Source organism: Vulpes lagopus, chromosome 3 (genome assembly GCF_018345385.1).
Source record: "Vulpes lagopus strain Blue_001 chromosome 3, ASM1834538v1, whole genome shotgun sequence".
Taxonomy (NCBI): Eukaryota; Metazoa; Chordata; class Mammalia; order Carnivora; family Canidae; genus Vulpes; species Vulpes lagopus.
In genome coordinates this window covers 110,712,436-110,732,340 of record NC_054826.1, presented here as the reverse complement: position 1 = coordinate 110,732,340, position 19,905 = coordinate 110,712,436, and the positions used below count along the sequence as shown (strand labels likewise).

Sequence of the window (19,905 nt, the reverse complement as noted above, 5' to 3'; positions counted from 1 at the left end):
CTGTGTTGGCAGCCCACCTATGGATGATTGGTTCCATGGGATGGAACAGATTGCCATCTTGTTGGTGCAGATCAGATGAAGTAGCTACCCTGTCTCTAAGGGTTGCGTTGTTTGGGGAAAATGTAACTTTCACTGTCAGAGTTGTGCTTGACTTGAGGAGATACACTTGCTGCCCTGCCGGCAGAATCAGAGGTCACTGGGGGCTAAGCACATGCTCCTCCCATCTCTCCTTCACTCAGTAGCACATAGTTTTATAAAGTACATATATTTTGATTTTACATAAATTAAATTTACCTCAAAGACACAATAATGCCTACTGTGCCTGAGGCACAGGGCTACACTTAAGCCACATGACAACCTGTAGATGGGTCCTGTCGTCAACCCCATAGGATGAACGGATAGAGGCCACATAGTGAGTACATTTCAGGGCCAGGATTTGAATCCAGGCAGCCTGGCTTCCCAGAGCTCTACACTTAACTGCTGTAGTGTGAGGTATTTTGAGTGTGCTGAGTGTGACTCACAGGATTTCTAGTCCATCGAACACCCCTGGGGCAGAGCCTCCAGCAGCCAGCCTGTCTGAGCCCTGACCCCTTGCTCACCTCTCACCTGCTCAGTGATGCTCCTCAGCTTATCCGTCTCTGGTGAGGAGCCAACTCTCCATCCGAGCATCTACCATGTGTGGACTTTGAAAAACTTTCAAAGTTTTTCATTACTAGCCTTACCAGAAAAAATCTTTTTTTTTAAAGATTTATTTATTCATGAGAGACACAGAGAGGCAGAGACATAGGCAGAGGGAGAAGCAGGCTCCCTGTGGGGAGCCCGATACGGAACTCGATCCCAGGACCCTGGGATCACGACTTGAGCCAAAGGCAGATATGGAACCACTGAGCCACCCAGGTGCCCCGCACCAGAAAAAAATCTTGCACTGGAAGGGATTACCTATCATCTCACATTGTAGAACAGCCGAGGTTCTGGGATATGGGGTAGCTTTCCATAGACACAGCACAGGGTCCCAGGCCTGCTGAACTCAGAGCCCAGGCTTTTGCTAATACATTAGGGTGAGTTGCCACCCAACAGGGACCATAGACACAGCAACGAGAAACAGCAGCTAGCATTGTGAGCACCTCAGCGTGGCTTGGGCATGTACTTGGCACTCCGTACCTACTCTCCCATTGTACCCTCCCACCACCTCCCCTGGTGGATACTACTACTTTCCCTGCTTTATAGATGAGGATACTGGTAATCGGAGATGTTAAGTAACTCATGCACTGTCATATGGTAGGTAAATGGCGGCACTGGGATTTTTTCTGCAGGTCTCCAGAACCCCAGCCTTGCTCTCCTGCCCCTGCCTGAACTCCAGGTTTCCTTTTTTTAGTTTATAAGTCATTTCCACTTTTCACAATTACATCCAGTTTTCACAAGAACACTGTAAGCAAGTGCTATTCACATTTTGGCGCAAAGGAAATCAAACCTCAAAGGCTAGTGTACAGTTGGTAAGTGGTGGGTTTCCCCAGTGCCCCTTCACGGTGTTCTTTCTGCTATGAAAGGGTCACGTATGCACCCCGCAAGGATATTGCAATGGTTGGAAAGGTTTATGGTGGCAGTGATTTTAAAATGCAGGGAGCACTGCATGTATATGAGGCAAACCATTGCTGGCATGGCTCAGGTGAGCAGGAGGGTGACATACTCCTTTTTGGGGATGGCCCATAGAGGTGGTCATCTGGCTCATGCTCACCTTCTAGAATTGCATGCCCTCTGGCCCCTTGATTGGTACTGCCGAGGAGGAGGCAGGCTGGGCTGGAATAGGCCATGTCTCTGAAGCCAGCATCCCTAAAAGTCAGAACACTCCTGCCAGTATACACAGGATACTAATGCTTATTGATTCTGTCAGCAAATATTTATTTGCTGAAATAAACGTGTCAGGACCCAGCTGCATCCTTGTGAGGGGTATGTCGGTGGACAAAAGAGATAAAAGCCCTCCGTTCCTTTAGAATTTACATTCCAGTGGGGGAGACAGATAATAAACCACATAAAATAATGGGGATATAAAGATGGAGGGATTGGGTCGGAGAGATGCTATTTTTGAGAGGATGATCAAAGAAAAGTCATTCTGATAAGGATGACATTTGAGCGGAGACCAGAGCAAATGAGGGAGGGAGGCATTTGGATATCTGAAGGCAAAGTGTTCTAGACAGGAGGAAGAGTGAGTGTAAGTGCCCGAGGCGGGAACATGCTCAGCGTGTTTGAGGAGCAGAGAGGAGGCCAGTGTAGCCCGAGTGGATTGTCATTTCGTATTTTGTGACCCAGAATTCCTTTATGAATCAGCTACTTTTTCAAAGTGACAAATCTAGTCGAACGTGCTGCAAATTTGATATGTTTATCTTGCTCGCAACTTCAAATTTTAAAGATGAAAGATCCTTAATAGAATTTTAAAAATTCTGAAGGTGGCCAAAATAGATAAAAGGGAAAAAGACACCCACCAATATGCAAAACAACTTTTGTCATTTTGAGAATGATGCAAGTTTCATTTCAAAAAACTTACTTAGAAAAGCAAAGTTCCATCGGAAGCATTCTCAAAAAATTGGATTAAGAGAATCTCTGACAAATATGCATGTGTGGCACCACGTTACCTGAAAATAAAAGGTATTAAATTTTATTTAAGAGGTTATTCTAAATGTGTTATAACTGAATGTGCACATGGAAAAGAATCCGAAAGAGACAAATCAAAGCACTGATTTACAGAGGGGTCTGTAGATGATTGTTTTCATTTTGAATTTGTGTTGTTTCAGAAATGTCTGTAATAAAACAGGTTAAAAGTGTTGAATGTGCCACAAGATGGCCAAAGTTAATACCCAGGAGATGTAAAAGCCACCAGAAAGGAGTTGAATTTTTAAAATTGCTCATTAGATGAACTGAGGTTTAGGCAAAGTGTTCTAGAAGCACAAAGGGATGAGCATGAGCGCCTCAGTCAGATAAATCTGGGTCTGTGGTTATTGGCTGTGTGACCTCTAGAAAATCACTTAACAGCTCTGAATATTGATTTCATCATCTTTAAAGTAAGCATAATCAATGAGGGTTTAGAAAGATGATGTACAGTGTGCAGAATAAACAATAGATAAAGGCTACCTGCACTAATAGAGCTGGGTTTGAGGGACACCTTGCTCATGGGCACAAAAGGATTATGTTGCCTCTAGTCCTTTTGCAGTTTTTCCCAGGGACAATTGTCAGCCTGGCACATTCATGCAATTTCCCAACTGCCAGTGGGCACAGGCAGTTACGTCTCCTTAGCAAAACATCTATTTTAAATGTTTTCTTTTCAATTGAACATATGCACTTCTTTTTTTTTTTTTTAAATAGAATTAGATTTTATGAGTCATTGAAGGACAGAAGTTACTTCCTCCCCAAATTTGCTGTCGTGGTCCAGCAAGAACTCTGTTGCAAGGCATGCTGGGAAGGGCGTCAACCCAGAATGCACACGGGGACAGGGAGGGGAAGGAGGATGATTGCACTTGAAGAGCTGGCACCTGATGGTGTGTCCATCAAGCACCGAGAGCATCCGAGGGGTCCTGGTAACTCAGGATTGGCTCAGGGTTGGCAGCAGTATCCAAGGATATGGTTTGATGTAAGGGCGTTGCTGTAGGAAGCTCTGGCAGTAGTCTTGGTCGGCAATGGTTGGGTTGCAAGAAACAGAAAACCTCCTCCTCCAAACTATCACATGCTTAAGAAAGAGAGAAACAGAGAGAATTTTATTGGAAGGAAACAACCCAAAGGCAAAGATATACCTGAGCCTCATGAAGAACTAGAACTTCAAAGCTTTCTAGAAGAGATCTCTTGTTCCTTTCTCCTTATTTTCTTTGTCTCTTCCTGATCATAGCTTTCCTAGCCCCTTGCAGGTTGCCTATCTGCCAAAGTCAGAATAGTAGTCTGAATACTACTAATTCATACTCATTGGAAAGAGAATCTGATTGGTTCAGCACAGACAGATGTTTGATTCCTGGCCCAGTCTGCTGGTAGTTGGCTGCTACTAACGCAACTGGAACCTTTAAGAAGGGGTTGTGTCTACAGGGAAGGGATCATTGGTGCTTGAGTCAAGTGGGAGATGCCATCCTGAGTGCCAGGAAACCAACTGGGTTGGAGCAGGACATAGCCTGCCACCAGTGGTACAAACATGGCATTGAGCGCCTCCAAGGAGAGGAAGCTGATGAGAGCTTCACAGGTGTCAAGGCTATAGGCAACTGAAGCGTCTGAGGATCCTGAGATCAGGAAAGGACTCCGGAATGCAACCCAGGCATATAAAGTGGGCGTGAGTAGGAAGAGACACGGCGTGGTTCTCTCCGCTTCTTAATGGTGGCCTTTGCACATTCATTTAACAATTAAAAGTCTGTAAATCCAAGCAAGAAGAGAGATGGTCCTAAGCCCTTGAGAACTTCGCTCTACATGTGGAAGGGCTTGGAAAGCTGGAAAAAAGAAGTTAGAGGGGCATCCATTGCTTGATTCTGATAGTGACTCTAAGGCTAGAGGATACAGAGGAAAGACAAATGTGTATGATTCATGTCCTTGACCACATGCTCATTTGAGAGAGGCTCTGAGTTTGCATGGATGCGACATTCATCATCTGATATATCTTTGCAAAACCTTGTGACAGAGAAACTATTATTACCCCTTTCAGAAGGCAGGGAAGGTTTCGTATCTGTTGCATGGTCTCAGAGTGGGGAAATGGTATATCCGGGACTTAAACCCTACCTTGCTCCCTGCTCCTATAGCTAGAGCTATAGCTAAGGCTCGTCACCACAGCACTGTACGGTTTCTTGAGAGGAGCAGGTGCACCTGAGTAATAAGAGAAACAACTTACAGATGGAATTAATTCATTGGCCCACTTAGAAAATCATTAAAGATCATCAATAGGTAAATGCTTACTAAAACTCTCTTGAAAGCCTGGATGCATGCTGTTAGAGTTGCCCACATCTTTGATCTTCTCTGTCTTATTAAAAGTATCTTATTAAAAGTGGCAGGCATCCCCCCGGCAGTCACATGGGCAGCATGTTACATCCCACTTTCAGCTGTCTTGGAGAAAGAATGATGATTTCTGTGAATTCTCTGCCCTACCCTGGGCCCCCCAGATAAATTCGGCACATGCCTTGCAGTTGCTGCTTTAAATCAAACTACCCTTACACTCTCGCTCCAGATGTGAGACAGCCTACCCAACCATTCCCATGATGCGGTGTGACAGGCAGACAGACATCTAGTTTGATTTACTTCCTGATTGAATATGGGAAATAAAGGGCAAAGGAAATTTAAAATTAACCAAAGTCGTTTCGTGCTGAGGGGACAAGGGCCTCCTGTAACGAAAAATAACACCAATAACAATGACAATTTGGGAAAAACACTTTGAAAGTTGAGCAGACTGGCTAGGTTGAAGAGAAAGATGGTGAGCTTGCCTTTCTGAGTTTTTAATTGGAGTTGACAGTGGAACACCCACGTAGAAACGTCCTGTAGCCAGCTGGAGCTGACTGGGAGCTCAGGAGAAAGAAAGAGGATGGAAATATAAGTCAGGATGCACCAACCCAGAGAGATGAGGGTTGAAGTTTCAAGCTGTGACATGTCCTCTTTGGAAAATTGCACAAGTAGGAGATTCTTGATACGCAGTACATACTTTCTGATTTTCACATAGTAGAGTACAGCAGATCCTAATCGAAAACTATTGCATGTGACCAGAAGAAAGATCTTTTGAGACCTTGAAATAATTTTATTGGAAGAGCAGGGAACATGGGACACCCTGGTAGCTCAGTCAGAAGAGTGTGCACACGACTCTTGATCTCAGGGTTGTGAGTTCGAGCCCCACACTGAGGGTAGAGATTACTAAAATAATAATAATAATAATAATAATTTTTTTTAAAGATTTATTTATTCATGAGAGACACAGAGAGGCAGAGACATAGGCAGAGGGAGAAGCAGGCTCCCTGTGGGGAGCCCGATACGGAACTCGATCCCAGGACCCTGGGATCACGACTTGAGCCAAAGGCAGATATGGAACCACTGAGCCACCCAGGTGCCCCGCACCAGAAAAAATCTTGCACTGGAAGGGATTACCTATCATCTCACATTGTAGAACAGCCGAGGTTCTGGGATATGGGGTAGCTTTCCATAGACACAGCACAGGGTCCCAGGCCTGCTGAACTCAGAGCCCAGGCTTTTGCTAATACATTAGGGTGAGTTGCCACCCAACAGGGACCATAGACACAGCAACGAGAAACAGCAGCTAGCATTGTGAGCACCTCAGCGTGGCTTGGGCATGTACTTGGCACTCCGTACCTACTCTCCCATTGTACCCTCCCACCACCTCCCCTGGTGGATACTACTACTTTCCCTGCTTTATAGATGAGGATACTGGTAATCGGAGATGTTAAGTAACTCATGCACTGTCATATGGTAGGTAAATGGCGGCACTGGGATTTTTTCTGCAGGTCTCCAGAACCCCAGCCTTGCTCTCCTGCCCCTGCCTGAACTCCAGGTTTCCTTTTTTTAGTTTATAAGTCATTTCCACTTTTCACAATTACATCCAGTTTTCACAAGAACACTGTAAGCAAGTGCTATTCACATTTTGGCGCAAAGGAAATCAAACCTCAAAGGCTAGTGTACAGTTGGTAAGTGGTGGGTTTCCCCAGTGCCCCTTCACGGTGTTCTTTCTGCTATGAAAGGGTCACGTATGCACCCCGCAAGGATATTGCAATGGTTGGAAAGGTTTATGGTGGCAGTGATTTTAAAATGCAGGGAGCACTGCATGTATATGAGGCAAACCATTGCTGGCATGGCTCAGGTGAGCAGGAGGGTGACATACTCCTTTTTGGGGATGGCCCATAGAGGTGGTCATCTGGCTCATGCTCACCTTCTAGAATTGCATGCCCTCTGGCCCCTTGATTGGTACTGCCGAGGAGGAGGCAGGCTGGGCTGGAATAGGCCATGTCTCTGAAGCCAGCATCCCTAAAAGTCAGAACACTCCTGCCAGTATACACAGGATACTAATGCTTATTGATTCTGTCAGCAAATATTTATTTGCTGAAATAAACGTGTCAGGACCCAGCTGCATCCTTGTGAGGGGTATGTCGGTGGACAAAAGAGATAAAAGCCCTCCGTTCCTTTAGAATTTACATTCCAGTGGGGGAGACAGATAATAAACCACATAAAATAATGGGGATATAAAGATGGAGGGATTGGGTCGGAGAGATGCTATTTTTGAGAGGATGATCAAAGAAAAGTCATTCTGATAAGGATGACATTTGAGCGGAGACCAGAGCAAATGAGGGAGGGAGGCATTTGGATATCTGAAGGCAAAGTGTTCTAGACAGGAGGAAGAGTGAGTGTAAGTGCCCGAGGCGGGAACATGCTCAGCGTGTTTGAGGAGCAGAGAGGAGGCCAGTGTAGCCCGAGTGGATTGTCATTTCGTATTTTGTGACCCAGAATTCCTTTATGAATCAGCTACTTTTTCAAAGTGACAAATCTAGTCGAACGTGCTGCAAATTTGATATGTTTATCTTGCTCGCAACTTCAAATTTTAAAGATGAAAGATCCTTAATAGAATTTTAAAAATTCTGAAGGTGGCCAAAATAGATAAAAGGGAAAAAGACACCCACCAATATGCAAAACAACTTTTGTCATTTTGAGAATGATGCAAGTTTCATTTCAAAAAACTTACTTAGAAAAGCAAAGTTCCATCGGAAGCATTCTCAAAAAATTGGATTAAGAGAATCTCTGACAAATATGCATGTGTGGCACCACGTTACCTGAAAATAAAAGGTATTAAATTTTATTTAAGAGGTTATTCTAAATGTGTTATAACTGAATGTGCACATGGAAAAGAATCCGAAAGAGACAAATCAAAGCACTGATTTACAGAGGGGTCTGTAGATGATTGTTTTCATTTTGAATTTGTGTTGTTTCAGAAATGTCTGTAATAAAACAGGTTAAAAGTGTTGAATGTGCCACAAGATGGCCAAAGTTAATACCCAGGAGATGTAAAAGCCACCAGAAAGGAGTTGAATTTTTAAAATTGCTCATTAGATGAACTGAGGTTTAGGCAAAGTGTTCTAGAAGCACAAAGGGATGAGCATGAGCGCCTCAGTCAGATAAATCTGGGTCTGTGGTTATTGGCTGTGTGACCTCTAGAAAATCACTTAACAGCTCTGAATATTGATTTCATCATCTTTAAAGTAAGCATAATCAATGAGGGTTTAGAAAGATGATGTACAGTGTGCAGAATAAACAATAGATAAAGGCTACCTGCACTAATAGAGCTGGGTTTGAGGGACACCTTGCTCATGGGCACAAAAGGATTATGTTGCCTCTAGTCCTTTTGCAGTTTTTCCCAGGGACAATTGTCAGCCTGGCACATTCATGCAATTTCCCAACTGCCAGTGGGCACAGGCAGTTACGTCTCCTTAGCAAAACATCTATTTTAAATGTTTTCTTTTCAATTGAACATATGCACTTCTTTTTTTTTTTTTTAAATAGAATTAGATTTTATGAGTCATTGAAGGACAGAAGTTACTTCCTCCCCAAATTTGCTGTCGTGGTCCAGCAAGAACTCTGTTGCAAGGCATGCTGGGAAGGGCGTCAACCCAGAATGCACACGGGGACAGGGAGGGGAAGGAGGATGATTGCACTTGAAGAGCTGGCACCTGATGGTGTGTCCATCAAGCACCGAGAGCATCCGAGGGGTCCTGGTAACTCAGGATTGGCTCAGGGTTGGCAGCAGTATCCAAGGATATGGTTTGATGTAAGGGCGTTGCTGTAGGAAGCTCTGGCAGTAGTCTTGGTCGGCAATGGTTGGGTTGCAAGAAACAGAAAACCTCCTCCTCCAAACTATCACATGCTTAAGAAAGAGAGAAACAGAGAGAATTTTATTGGAAGGAAACAACCCAAAGGCAAAGATATACCTGAGCCTCATGAAGAACTAGAACTTCAAAGCTTTCTAGAAGAGATCTCTTGTTCCTTTCTCCTTATTTTCTTTGTCTCTTCCTGATCATAGCTTTCCTAGCCCCTTGCAGGTTGCCTATCTGCCAAAGTCAGAATAGTAGTCTGAATACTACTAATTCATACTCATTGGAAAGAGAATCTGATTGGTTCAGCACAGACAGATGTTTGATTCCTGGCCCAGTCTGCTGGTAGTTGGCTGCTACTAACGCAACTGGAACCTTTAAGAAGGGGTTGTGTCTACAGGGAAGGGATCATTGGTGCTTGAGTCAAGTGGGAGATGCCATCCTGAGTGCCAGGAAACCAACTGGGTTGGAGCAGGACATAGCCTGCCACCAGTGGTACAAACATGGCATTGAGCGCCTCCAAGGAGAGGAAGCTGATGAGAGCTTCACAGGTGTCAAGGCTATAGGCAACTGAAGCGTCTGAGGATCCTGAGATCAGGAAAGGACTCCGGAATGCAACCCAGGCATATAAAGTGGGCGTGAGTAGGAAGAGACACGGCGTGGTTCTCTCCGCTTCTTAATGGTGGCCTTTGCACATTCATTTAACAATTAAAAGTCTGTAAATCCAAGCAAGAAGAGAGATGGTCCTAAGCCCTTGAGAACTTCGCTCTACATGTGGAAGGGCTTGGAAAGCTGGAAAAAAGAAGTTAGAGGGGCATCCATTGCTTGATTCTGATAGTGACTCTAAGGCTAGAGGATACAGAGGAAAGACAAATGTGTATGATTCATGTCCTTGACCACATGCTCATTTGAGAGAGGCTCTGAGTTTGCATGGATGCGACATTCATCATCTGATATATCTTTGCAAAACCTTGTGACAGAGAAACTATTATTACCCCTTTCAGAAGGCAGGGAAGGTTTCGTATCTGTTGCATGGTCTCAGAGTGGGGAAATGGTATATCCGGGACTTAAACCCTACCTTGCTCCCTGCTCCTATAGCTAGAGCTATAGCTAAGGCTCGTCACCACAGCACTGTACGGTTTCTTGAGAGGAGCAGGTGCACCTGAGTAATAAGAGAAACAACTTACAGATGGAATTAATTCATTGGCCCACTTAGAAAATCATTAAAGATCATCAATAGGTAAATGCTTACTAAAACTCTCTTGAAAGCCTGGATGCATGCTGTTAGAGTTGCCCACATCTTTGATCTTCTCTGTCTTATTAAAAGTATCTTATTAAAAGTGGCAGGCATCCCCCCGGCAGTCACATGGGCAGCATGTTACATCCCACTTTCAGCTGTCTTGGAGAAAGAATGATGATTTCTGTGAATTCTCTGCCCTACCCTGGGCCCCCCAGATAAATTCGGCACATGCCTTGCAGTTGCTGCTTTAAATCAAACTACCCTTACACTCTCGCTCCAGATGTGAGACAGCCTACCCAACCATTCCCATGATGCGGTGTGACAGGCAGACAGACATCTAGTTTGATTTACTTCCTGATTGAATATGGGAAATAAAGGGCAAAGGAAATTTAAAATTAACCAAAGTCGTTTCGTGCTGAGGGGACAAGGGCCTCCTGTAACGAAAAATAACACCAATAACAATGACAATTTGGGAAAAACACTTTGAAAGTTGAGCAGACTGGCTAGGTTGAAGAGAAAGATGGTGAGCTTGCCTTTCTGAGTTTTTAATTGGAGTTGACAGTGGAACACCCACGTAGAAACGTCCTGTAGCCAGCTGGAGCTGACTGGGAGCTCAGGAGAAAGAAAGAGGATGGAAATATAAGTCAGGATGCACCAACCCAGAGAGATGAGGGTTGAAGTTTCAAGCTGTGACATGTCCTCTTTGGAAAATTGCACAAGTAGGAGATTCTTGATACGCAGTACATACTTTCTGATTTTCACATAGTAGAGTACAGCAGATCCTAATCGAAAACTATTGCATGTGACCAGAAGAAAGATCTTTTGAGACCTTGAAATAATTTTATTGGAAGAGCAGGGAACATGGGACACCCTGGTAGCTCAGTCAGAAGAGTGTGCACACGACTCTTGATCTCAGGGTTGTGAGTTCGAGCCCCACACTGAGGGTAGAGATTACTAAAATAATAATAATAATAATAATAATAAATTTTAAAAATAAAAGATAAGTGGGTAGCAAGGTCAAATTTCAGGACACTACAGGGGGCATAATTATGTAAGCATCGGAGGCAGTGGGTGAGGGCCATTTAACTAGCTGACGCCCCCAGAGCTCTCTTTGCGCCTGTCACGCAATTTTTCTTGTCACATTTTATTTTAGATTATGGCTCGAGTTAACTGCATATTTGTTTTCACAAAGACTCTGAATTCTCTGAGGGCAAGGCCTGTATCTTATTCACCATTTTAATCCCTTTAACACCTAATACATGGCTTGCAAGAATAAATGTGCAGCGGAAGTTCTAAAATTCACTTTGCTTAAGCTTGGCTCTAGATGAACCCCCGGCAGCGTTTTTCAAATTTTGATGTTCCTTACTTTAGAGCTACACTTGGTGGTACGCGGACAAGCTGCATTTGTTTTAAAAATAAGTCAGTTGAGGGATCGATGTAGCACAGCCAGACTGGATATAGCGTAGAGTTGATAGACTCCAGATATGCATCTATTTTTTTTGCAGACAATGAGTTTCCATCTATGTCTTGAGTATGAAGTTAAAAATTTTTTTTAAAGATTTTATTTATTTATTCATGAGAGACACAGAGAGAGAGGCAGAGACATAGGCAGAGGGAGAAGCAGGCTCCCCCCTGCCAGAGAGCCCGATGTGGGACTCGATCCCAGGACCCCAAGATCACAACCTGAGCCAAAGGCAGATGCTCACCCACTGAGCCACCCAGGAGTCCCTAGAGTTTTAAAATTTTTAAACCATGCGTTCAACTGACAAAGTGAGTTAATGGAAATATTTTTTAAATAGGTAAATTTTTAGTAGATGAGGTGGACAGAGAGTAAAATCTTGAAGCTGGCATATGAGAAAACCAAAGTTTAAAGTTTGATGGTTTTATGCAGCCGATCGTAATCTGGTCCTACCCTACCTTGCTCCCTGCTCCTTTGTAACTCCACACGCTCTGCTCTCCCTCTCAGCAGTAATAGCCATAAAACCAGGAGCTTCAAGGACTGGTTATGTTTTTCAAAATACACATTAAATATAAACACAAAAGTAAGAAAATAAAGCCAGACACCTCCATATGCATATTCCACCTCAAGTTATCTTGCACTACATTTCGGGAAACCTTGTTGTTTGGAAACTTCTCCGGGTCTCCCCACTCATCTGGGGAATCCTTAACATCAGACACCATGGATTATTCACAGCAGCATCTCTGGCAGCAGAATAATGCCTGGCATAGAGGGGGCATCATTAAGTGTTTGTTCGGAAAATTGAAGGAGAGCAGGATGCCAACTGCAGTGTTTAACATGAAGTGCCGGTGTGCACAAAGCCAGACTCCGTACAGTTCAAAGATGATGGATCTCAGGATTTCCCCACAGACAGTTTGTGGTAGAAACAAACCACACTACGTGGCATTATCTTCCGTGGCGCTCTCCCTGATGTTGGGTTTCTAACTAATGAGTTTGGGGGACAAGCTGAGTTCTTCCAAGCAGAAAGCAAGCAAGCGAAATCTCTCCCTCACTTACTTTTCTCTCTGTGGCCAATGCCATCTGCTAGTTTTAAAAATAATTTTTAAAAGCAAGTGTTTTGGTTCCCTTCAACGTGCCGCAAAGACAGATGCTATTTTTAAGGCTTGTTTTCTATCCAAAAAACCCCAAAGAACCAGGGGCTGGGTGTCGGCAGTTCTGGCTGACTGTCTCCGCTCTGCCACTAACTTGTACGTGACCTTTTTTTTTGCAAATCTCATATGCCTTGGACACTGAGAAACAGAAGTGATAACTCTGCCCCCTCTCTGCCTCTCATTATAGATATCATACGGGTGAAGGAGCATCAGTCTGAGAAGGTCCCTTGACTTTTCAAAAACAACTGATTAACCTGTACTTCTCCCCCTGTGACCTGCCAGCTTCTCTCTTGCTGTGTGGCTGGAGCTCTTCATCCCTCCTCTCCTGTCCTGGTCTGGAAACTCTTAGAGGGGAGGACACACCCACACATCCTACAATGTCTAGCTCAGGGAGCACCTGGGTAGCTCAGTGGTTGAGCATCTGCCTTGGGCTCAGGTCGTGATCTTGGGATCTGGGATCAAGTACTGCATCAGGCTCCCCCCGGGAGCCTGCTTCTCCCTCTGCCTATGTCTCTCTCGAATAAATAAAATCTTTAAAAACAAAACAAAAAAACAATGTTTAGCTCAGAACCTTACCCAAGAGGCAGCCTGATAAGAGTGTAGGCTCTGGAACAGACCTGCCTGGGCTCAGATCCCAGCTCTGCTGCTCAACAGCTGAGTGACCCTCAGTATGTTACTTATCCTTTTACAGGCTTTGATTTTCATGTCTTTAAAAGGGGGAGCGTGGAAAAATAAAAATAAAATAATAAAATAAAATAAAATAAAATAATAAAATAAAATAAAAAATAAAAGGGGGAGCATGGTAATACTGCCCTGTTGGGCTGTTTAGAGAGCTAAGTGAGGCAAAATATAAACACGGTTGGCTCAGTCACATAATAAATGTTCACAAGATGGTAGCTTTATTTCATAAGAGGTATCATTCCAGTTATTAGACACTCAATCCACATTGGACAAATGCATCTGTGTAAAATAAAAAGTTCCATGTGCTACAAAAAAGATTTTGTTAATGGTGGATGAAACATTTTTGATAAGGCCAACATCATGTTAGAGCACTTTTCATGGGTCATCTTGGTTCTTTCTGGGTTCCTAGTCTCAACTTTGCAAATTTGAACAGCAAACCTGATATTGTGACCCAGCCATATCAACCTGTAAATATAACCAAAACACACATTTCACAAAATAACACCTATGGGTACTCCGCATGGGGTGTGCTGATAATTTCCATTCTGTTCTCTTTGATTTTTTTATTAAGTGGATCATGTGGCACCAAGGAGTGACTTGACCCAACTGGAAGTCTCTAAGAAGAGGTGAAGCCATTTGTTCATTTAGCAGATGCTTCTTGTTGGAAGGAGAGGGGGCAAATCTCATGGAAGCATTCCCCAAGGACCATAACACTCGTGTGTCTCACTGGGTTATTACTATTATTATTATTAATCTCCATTTCACAGATGAGGAGACCCAGATGTTTAATAACCTTTTCTAATCATCCAGCTCTCAGGAAGCAAAGCTTGGTTCCAAATAAAGTCTGCTTGGCACCATTCTCTGGGCACCTACTATGTTTTAGTCATGGAACAGGTATAGGGCTTACATAGCTGAGCGAAATATAACCCCTGCCTATGAGAGAGTTCACATCTCCCTTGAAAACATGTTTAAAGAATTCCCTGAATGGGGTGTAGATTTCTTTTTCTGGTCCCAATTCTCTTTTTTCTGGATATACCCTCCGAGGCCACTATTTCTCAAATTCTCATAATTCGTTCTCCCCATTGTCACTATGTCAGTTATCTACTACAATACCTCAAACCTCAGTGCCTTAAAACTACAGTAAACATTTACTATCTCACAGTTTCTGCAGGGCAGAAACTCATGAGTGGCTAAGCTGGGTGGTAGTTCTAGCTTGGAAGTCTCACATGACAATGGTTAAGTTGACAGCCAGGACTGCAGTCATCAGAAGGCTTCACTGGGGCTGGAGTGTCTAGTCCCAAGGTGGCTCCCTCCTGTAGCTGGGGAGTTGTGGCTGGCTATTGGCAGGAAGCCCTGGGTTTTTTTGCCAGATGTACCTTCTCATGGTGCTGCTTGAGCATTCCCATGACATGGCGGCCAGCTTCCCCCAAACAAACAATCCAAGAGAGAGCAAATTGGAAGCTGCAGTATCTTTTGTGACCTAGTCATGGAAATCACACACTGTCATTTTTACAGTATTCTACTGGTTATGCAAGTCAGTCCTCTTCCTCATGGGAAGAGGCTACACAAGGATGTGAATACCAGGCAGTGAAAATCATGAAGGGGCATCATGGAGGCTGATTACCTCAGTTACCTGTTATCTGTAATATGATCTGTGTATTTATTTTCCATTCTTTATTACAATTAGCTTTATCCTAAACAATAATCTCCACGAAGTCACAATATTAATGTGCTAATTATATTTTCCAGTACCAACAAATACAACTTTACGGTTATTAATGGAAAAAAAAAAAACTGTGCCCAGTTGCATGCTTTCAGTGGCACAAATATTACACTTGGGGAAATAATGGGCTTGGCAAATAGGCACCTGTCACAGAGTCCTGGGGGTTTCAAGCATAAATCCCAGCTATTTCCAGCTCTCCTTTTGGAACCTGAGAAATACAGGATGTTGATGTTGCTGTTTGCTATCTTCTCCTAGGACCGCCTGTACTTTGTGATGGAGTACGTGAACGGGGGTGACCTCATGTACCACATCCAACAAGTTGGCCGGTTTAAGGAGCCTCATGCTGTGTAAGTACAAACTTGTGCTGTGCCTTTCCCTTGGGTTACTTAGGTGGGGCATGAGGAACCTTGGGTTTTCAGCTGGATAGAGATTGTTAACACCTTGAGCTGCTGCTTCATGAGAAATGTATGGCCAGGGATAAAGGTATTTTGCTTGATATGGGATACTTCTTTCTTTCTTTCCTGACACGAGCTAAGAACTTGAGGCTTGAAAAACTATAGCTCTTTCTTTATCTCTGATTTTTACCCCTTGACTCCTAAGGAAGGGCCTCCTGGATTCCTTGGGTGGGGGGGCTAGGAGGTGGGGGTGTGTGCATGGTAGGTTTTGTTTATTCATTTGACAGTCTTTCTGCAGAGTATACTATGGGCCAGGCCCAGAGAACTTGTAGAAACTTGTTCAAGATCACAGAGCCAGTGTGAGACAGATCCACATTCTGACCCAGATTTTTGCTCTTGTGCTCTGCCCTACGCCACTCACCTCTTAGATGCCCTCATTCCTGGGGGATGAGGGATCAAGTTGCCTTGTGGCTGTGCCCTATGGCTCCTGGGTAAGGAGATGGATTCGGGTGTTTGGAAATGTGTTTCTCCTGCTGAGTCCATTCTGTCCCTGTCAGTCCCCAAGGCAGCCAGTCTTTTCTTTTGGGAACACGGATCTCATCATGTCCCTCCCCTGCTGTTGGTGAACAGGAACAGCAAGTCATAGGATTAGCAGAGATAACCTCTCCTGGGTGGTCAGCTAGATCTTATTGTCCTTCTAGAAAGCCCCCCCCCAGGGCTCACTACGGGCCCATCTAGTCACTCCAGAGGCTTGCTGACTCCTTGTCAGTTCTACTTTGCCCCCTCCCGTCCCACATGTTAAGGTGATGAGCACTGTCTTCTGGAAGGGTTTGCATTCTCATGCTTACAGATGGTGCCATGCCTAGATCATTTATCAGTCTTTTAAGGCATTCAGCATAATAATGGGGCCATGGGCTTGGTTTTCCTTTTACTTCTAACACCTGATTGACCACCGACCCTCATCCCTTTATCACACAAAACAGTCAGGACACTTAACATAGTTCCCCAAAGCCCTACCTAACCCTGTGGTATAACTGGGGCTTTCTGATTCTCTCCAAATCTCCTTCCCTCTGGGGCTCTGTTAAGAGCTTACCGGTTAGGCAGGTGCTGCGCCATTCATTAATGATATAAGTTAGCCAAGGTCTTTTCTGCCACTGAGCCTCAATGCCTCCTTTAAGGGACAGGGAGGTAATCATAGGACCTACCTCCTAGGATGGTTATTAGAATTTTCATTAGATAATGACCTAAAATGATGGTACGTGGACTTGGTAAGCCTTCAGCAGATGAGCTGTTAGTATTCAGATACTTGAATTTGCCTTAGATTGAAACTGTCATTCTTTAGCCAGGCCATGTTCTCCCATGGCCTCCTCTGCACAGAGCAGCCACTGAACCTCTGCCCACCCCAGTTAGTCCTACAGGCAGCCTCCTGGCTCTCTAACCCCTGTCCATACGTCCACACTCCCATACTTTGGTGTTATGAGATGTGTGGCTGACCGTCCGCGGTGAGATGTTAATGCCCCACGCCTCGTTCAATATTGTATTGAATTCTGAGGGCTTGCCAGGCATACGGTGTCCTTGAATCTCTCCATTGCTTTTTTTTTTTTCTAATTTCAGATTTTACGCTGCAGAAATTGCCATCGGTCTGTTCTTCTTACAGAGCAAGGGCATCATTTACCGGTAAGTGAGCACCGCTACCCCTTCCATCCCCTCAGCTCCTCCCCTCCCTGCCTCTTCTTTAACTGCTTTTAAAATTAGAATCCGTGGTGGGGGAGGAATCCTCCAGCCCTGACTTGGGCATGTGTTCTGCCAAGCAGCATCGCCCACTGCCCTGGCAAAGCTTGGGCAGCTCTGGGTGGTGGTGGAAGATCTCTGTGGACCCAGTGATGGTTCACAGCCTCAAACGTGAGACCATTTGCTGTACAAAGGGGACGCTCACCAGTGGGGGCCCAGTCCTTCCTTCCCTTGCCTTTAGACCCCAAATCTGGGGAGCAAGCAAAGACTCTCGGCTGGCAGGATATAATGAATCCTATTCCTATGAAATGATTCTTTTTTTTTTTTTTTTTTTTTTTTTTTGCTATGTAACTACAATTTAGAAATGAATCTCTGAAATGCTTGCTCTGAAAGACAGGATTAAGTTCAGGACTTGGCATTTGCCCGGTTTTGGAGGAGCAAGTGTATGATCATAGCTGTATGAGTCATACCGTTTTATATTTCACGCAAGGCAGACTACTGAGCCTGAGGCTGCTATTTGTCAGTGAGTCTGGGGTGTACAATTCTCCTTACACCACATGGATGCAAATGACATAGGCAGTGCAGGCTTGGGCTGGTTGGTTATGCAAGAGAGGCTGGCAGGGCCACGGGGCTTCCAAAGGGAATTTGGCACAGGGGAGGGTCTCCCTAAAAGATCCCAAAGACCGTAAGATTCCATGCCATTCATTGATTTGTCAGACACCTATTAAAAGCCTACTATGTGCTAGGCACTCTTCTAGATGGTGTGGAGGCAGCAGGGAAGAACAAGTTCTACCTTTTTAGAACTTCTCTTGTGGTTGGAGACAGATACCAAAGCAGCAAAGATAGAGTCTGTCAAGTAGCGAGAAAAAAGGAGCAGGGGAGGGGGCTGGCATGTGCCAGGTGGTGACAGGGGTGCTGGAGAATGCACAGGGTCGGGGTCTGGCAGGTTAGGGTGACCTGGAAGTCCTGGGCATCTTGCTGCAACTGAAGGACATGGGTGGGGCTAGAAAGCATAAAGTGATGAGCCCTGGTGATCTCAAGGCAGATAGTGGAGGGGAGGCTGTGGGCACTGGTAGATTGGAGACATGGAAGGTGGGCACCTTGCGAGCAGCCTTCAGAGTCCAGGGCCTTTTTCTAAACTCCTTGAAGTGGTGATCTGAATCTAGCGGGGGAAGGGACAATCATTCTGAGTACAGAATCCCTATTCCGCTTAGTTATTCCTGATAACGGAGGAATGAAGGTCGGGAAGAGGAGTGGTTCCACCTGGCGAATGGGCGAGCTCAGTGAAGAAATAGGGCAAGAAAAAGAAGAATTTAAATTGTAAATTGCATGCTCCTAGCCATGTTTGCCCTCAACGACCCGGTATCACTGTGCAAGAGACACATCTAGGAAGACTCTGATTCCATTTCCTCTTTAACTACCATAGTGGGAGCATCTTGCGCCAAATGGAACTCTGGTGGTGGAGAGTACATGTTATCTTCCATATGACATGACCCCTAATTCAAACCAGTAACTTCAGCAGGAAGGATCATGGGGAATCATTCACTCTACATGACTTTCACCTTATGTGCTGACATTAGAACCTTAGAACCTAACTCTTGTACAGGGTGGGTCTTAGGTAGAATAGAACTGGCCACTGATGATTGCTAAGAAATTAAATGTGGAGCTGCAAGTTTATTGAAAGAAAATCCAGTCCCAGGGGAGGGACTGGGAAAGGAAATAGAGTTTATTGTCAATTGGGTTGGGATTCAGGGCTGGGTTTCCAATCTAGTAGGGTCATGGTTTGGGGTCTGGGATCCAGAACTTTCACCATTCCAGTCATAAAATACAAATATTAGATTTTGGTGCTAAGACATTGCCTAACTCAAAGCTCTCTTTACTAACATATTCTCCCATTCTTCCTCAACTCTTCATACTTTTTAGGGGACATGTATCAGTCTTTTAAGGCATTCAGCATCTGAATCCCTTTCATTCATGTGTAGGAACAAAGTCTATCTCCTACTATACAGATTGAAAATGCCAGATAGTCTCACAGCCTCCCTGCAGCCAAGGCAGACACACAATCCAGGCTTTGACACTTGTCATACTCACACAACACTATGCATCGAAAGGTAGTGACCAAGAAATGCAGAGGCTGTAGAATCAAGAGTGGCCATAGTAATCGGCTACATCTACTTTCTGGAGGCATGAGGGGAAGCAGTTCTTAGCAACAATATCCAGAGTCCAGCGTTAGGCTTCATGGAACAAGATGTCTGTACCCAATGGTGGCTTCTGTGACATCTTCACTGGACCAGCTCTGCATTCCAATTAAGCATCATTCCTGGCTGCCTAGCCTCTAAATCTGGTTCTCCAGCCTCCTTGGAGATTCTGTGAACTCCCAATATCTTTTTAACAATCCCTTTCCAGGTTGAAATGGTCAGAGTTGATTTTCGTTGCTCACAATCAAAAACCTTGATTGAGACAGAGTTTTTTAAATTGATAATCAAATGAAAACCAGCAAAAAAAATTACATGACAGAAGATGTGTGGTTTTATAACTTCATCGAGATGATCTTCATGTGGTGAATTCTTTCAAAATGTTACAAATCTTTCCCTCTTTCATTTAGATCTTTAGTTGTTTGGAGAATCTTAAGTAAAAAGGATGAGGAATTATGTTAGACTTGCCCTCTCTGAGGACCATGGCTGGAGATGTTGGGTACAGGGGAGACAA

At 44.3% G+C, this 19,905-nt stretch overlaps 1 protein-coding gene across 2 annotated transcripts in view; it reads left to right on the top strand.

Annotated features, from left to right (window-relative positions):
* PRKCB (protein kinase C beta) overlaps nucleotides 1-19,905 on the top strand; it is a 335,898-nt gene that overhangs the window by 272,073 nt on the left and 43,920 nt on the right. For both annotated transcript variants that reach the window (XM_041749588.1, XM_041749587.1), the window contains exons 11-12: nucleotides 15,326-15,417; nucleotides 17,080-17,142. In XM_041749588.1, the coding sequence (XP_041605522.1) occupies nucleotides 15,326-15,417; nucleotides 17,080-17,142 (155 nt within the window). The remainder of the gene's footprint in view (nucleotides 1-15,325; nucleotides 15,418-17,079; nucleotides 17,143-19,905) is intronic.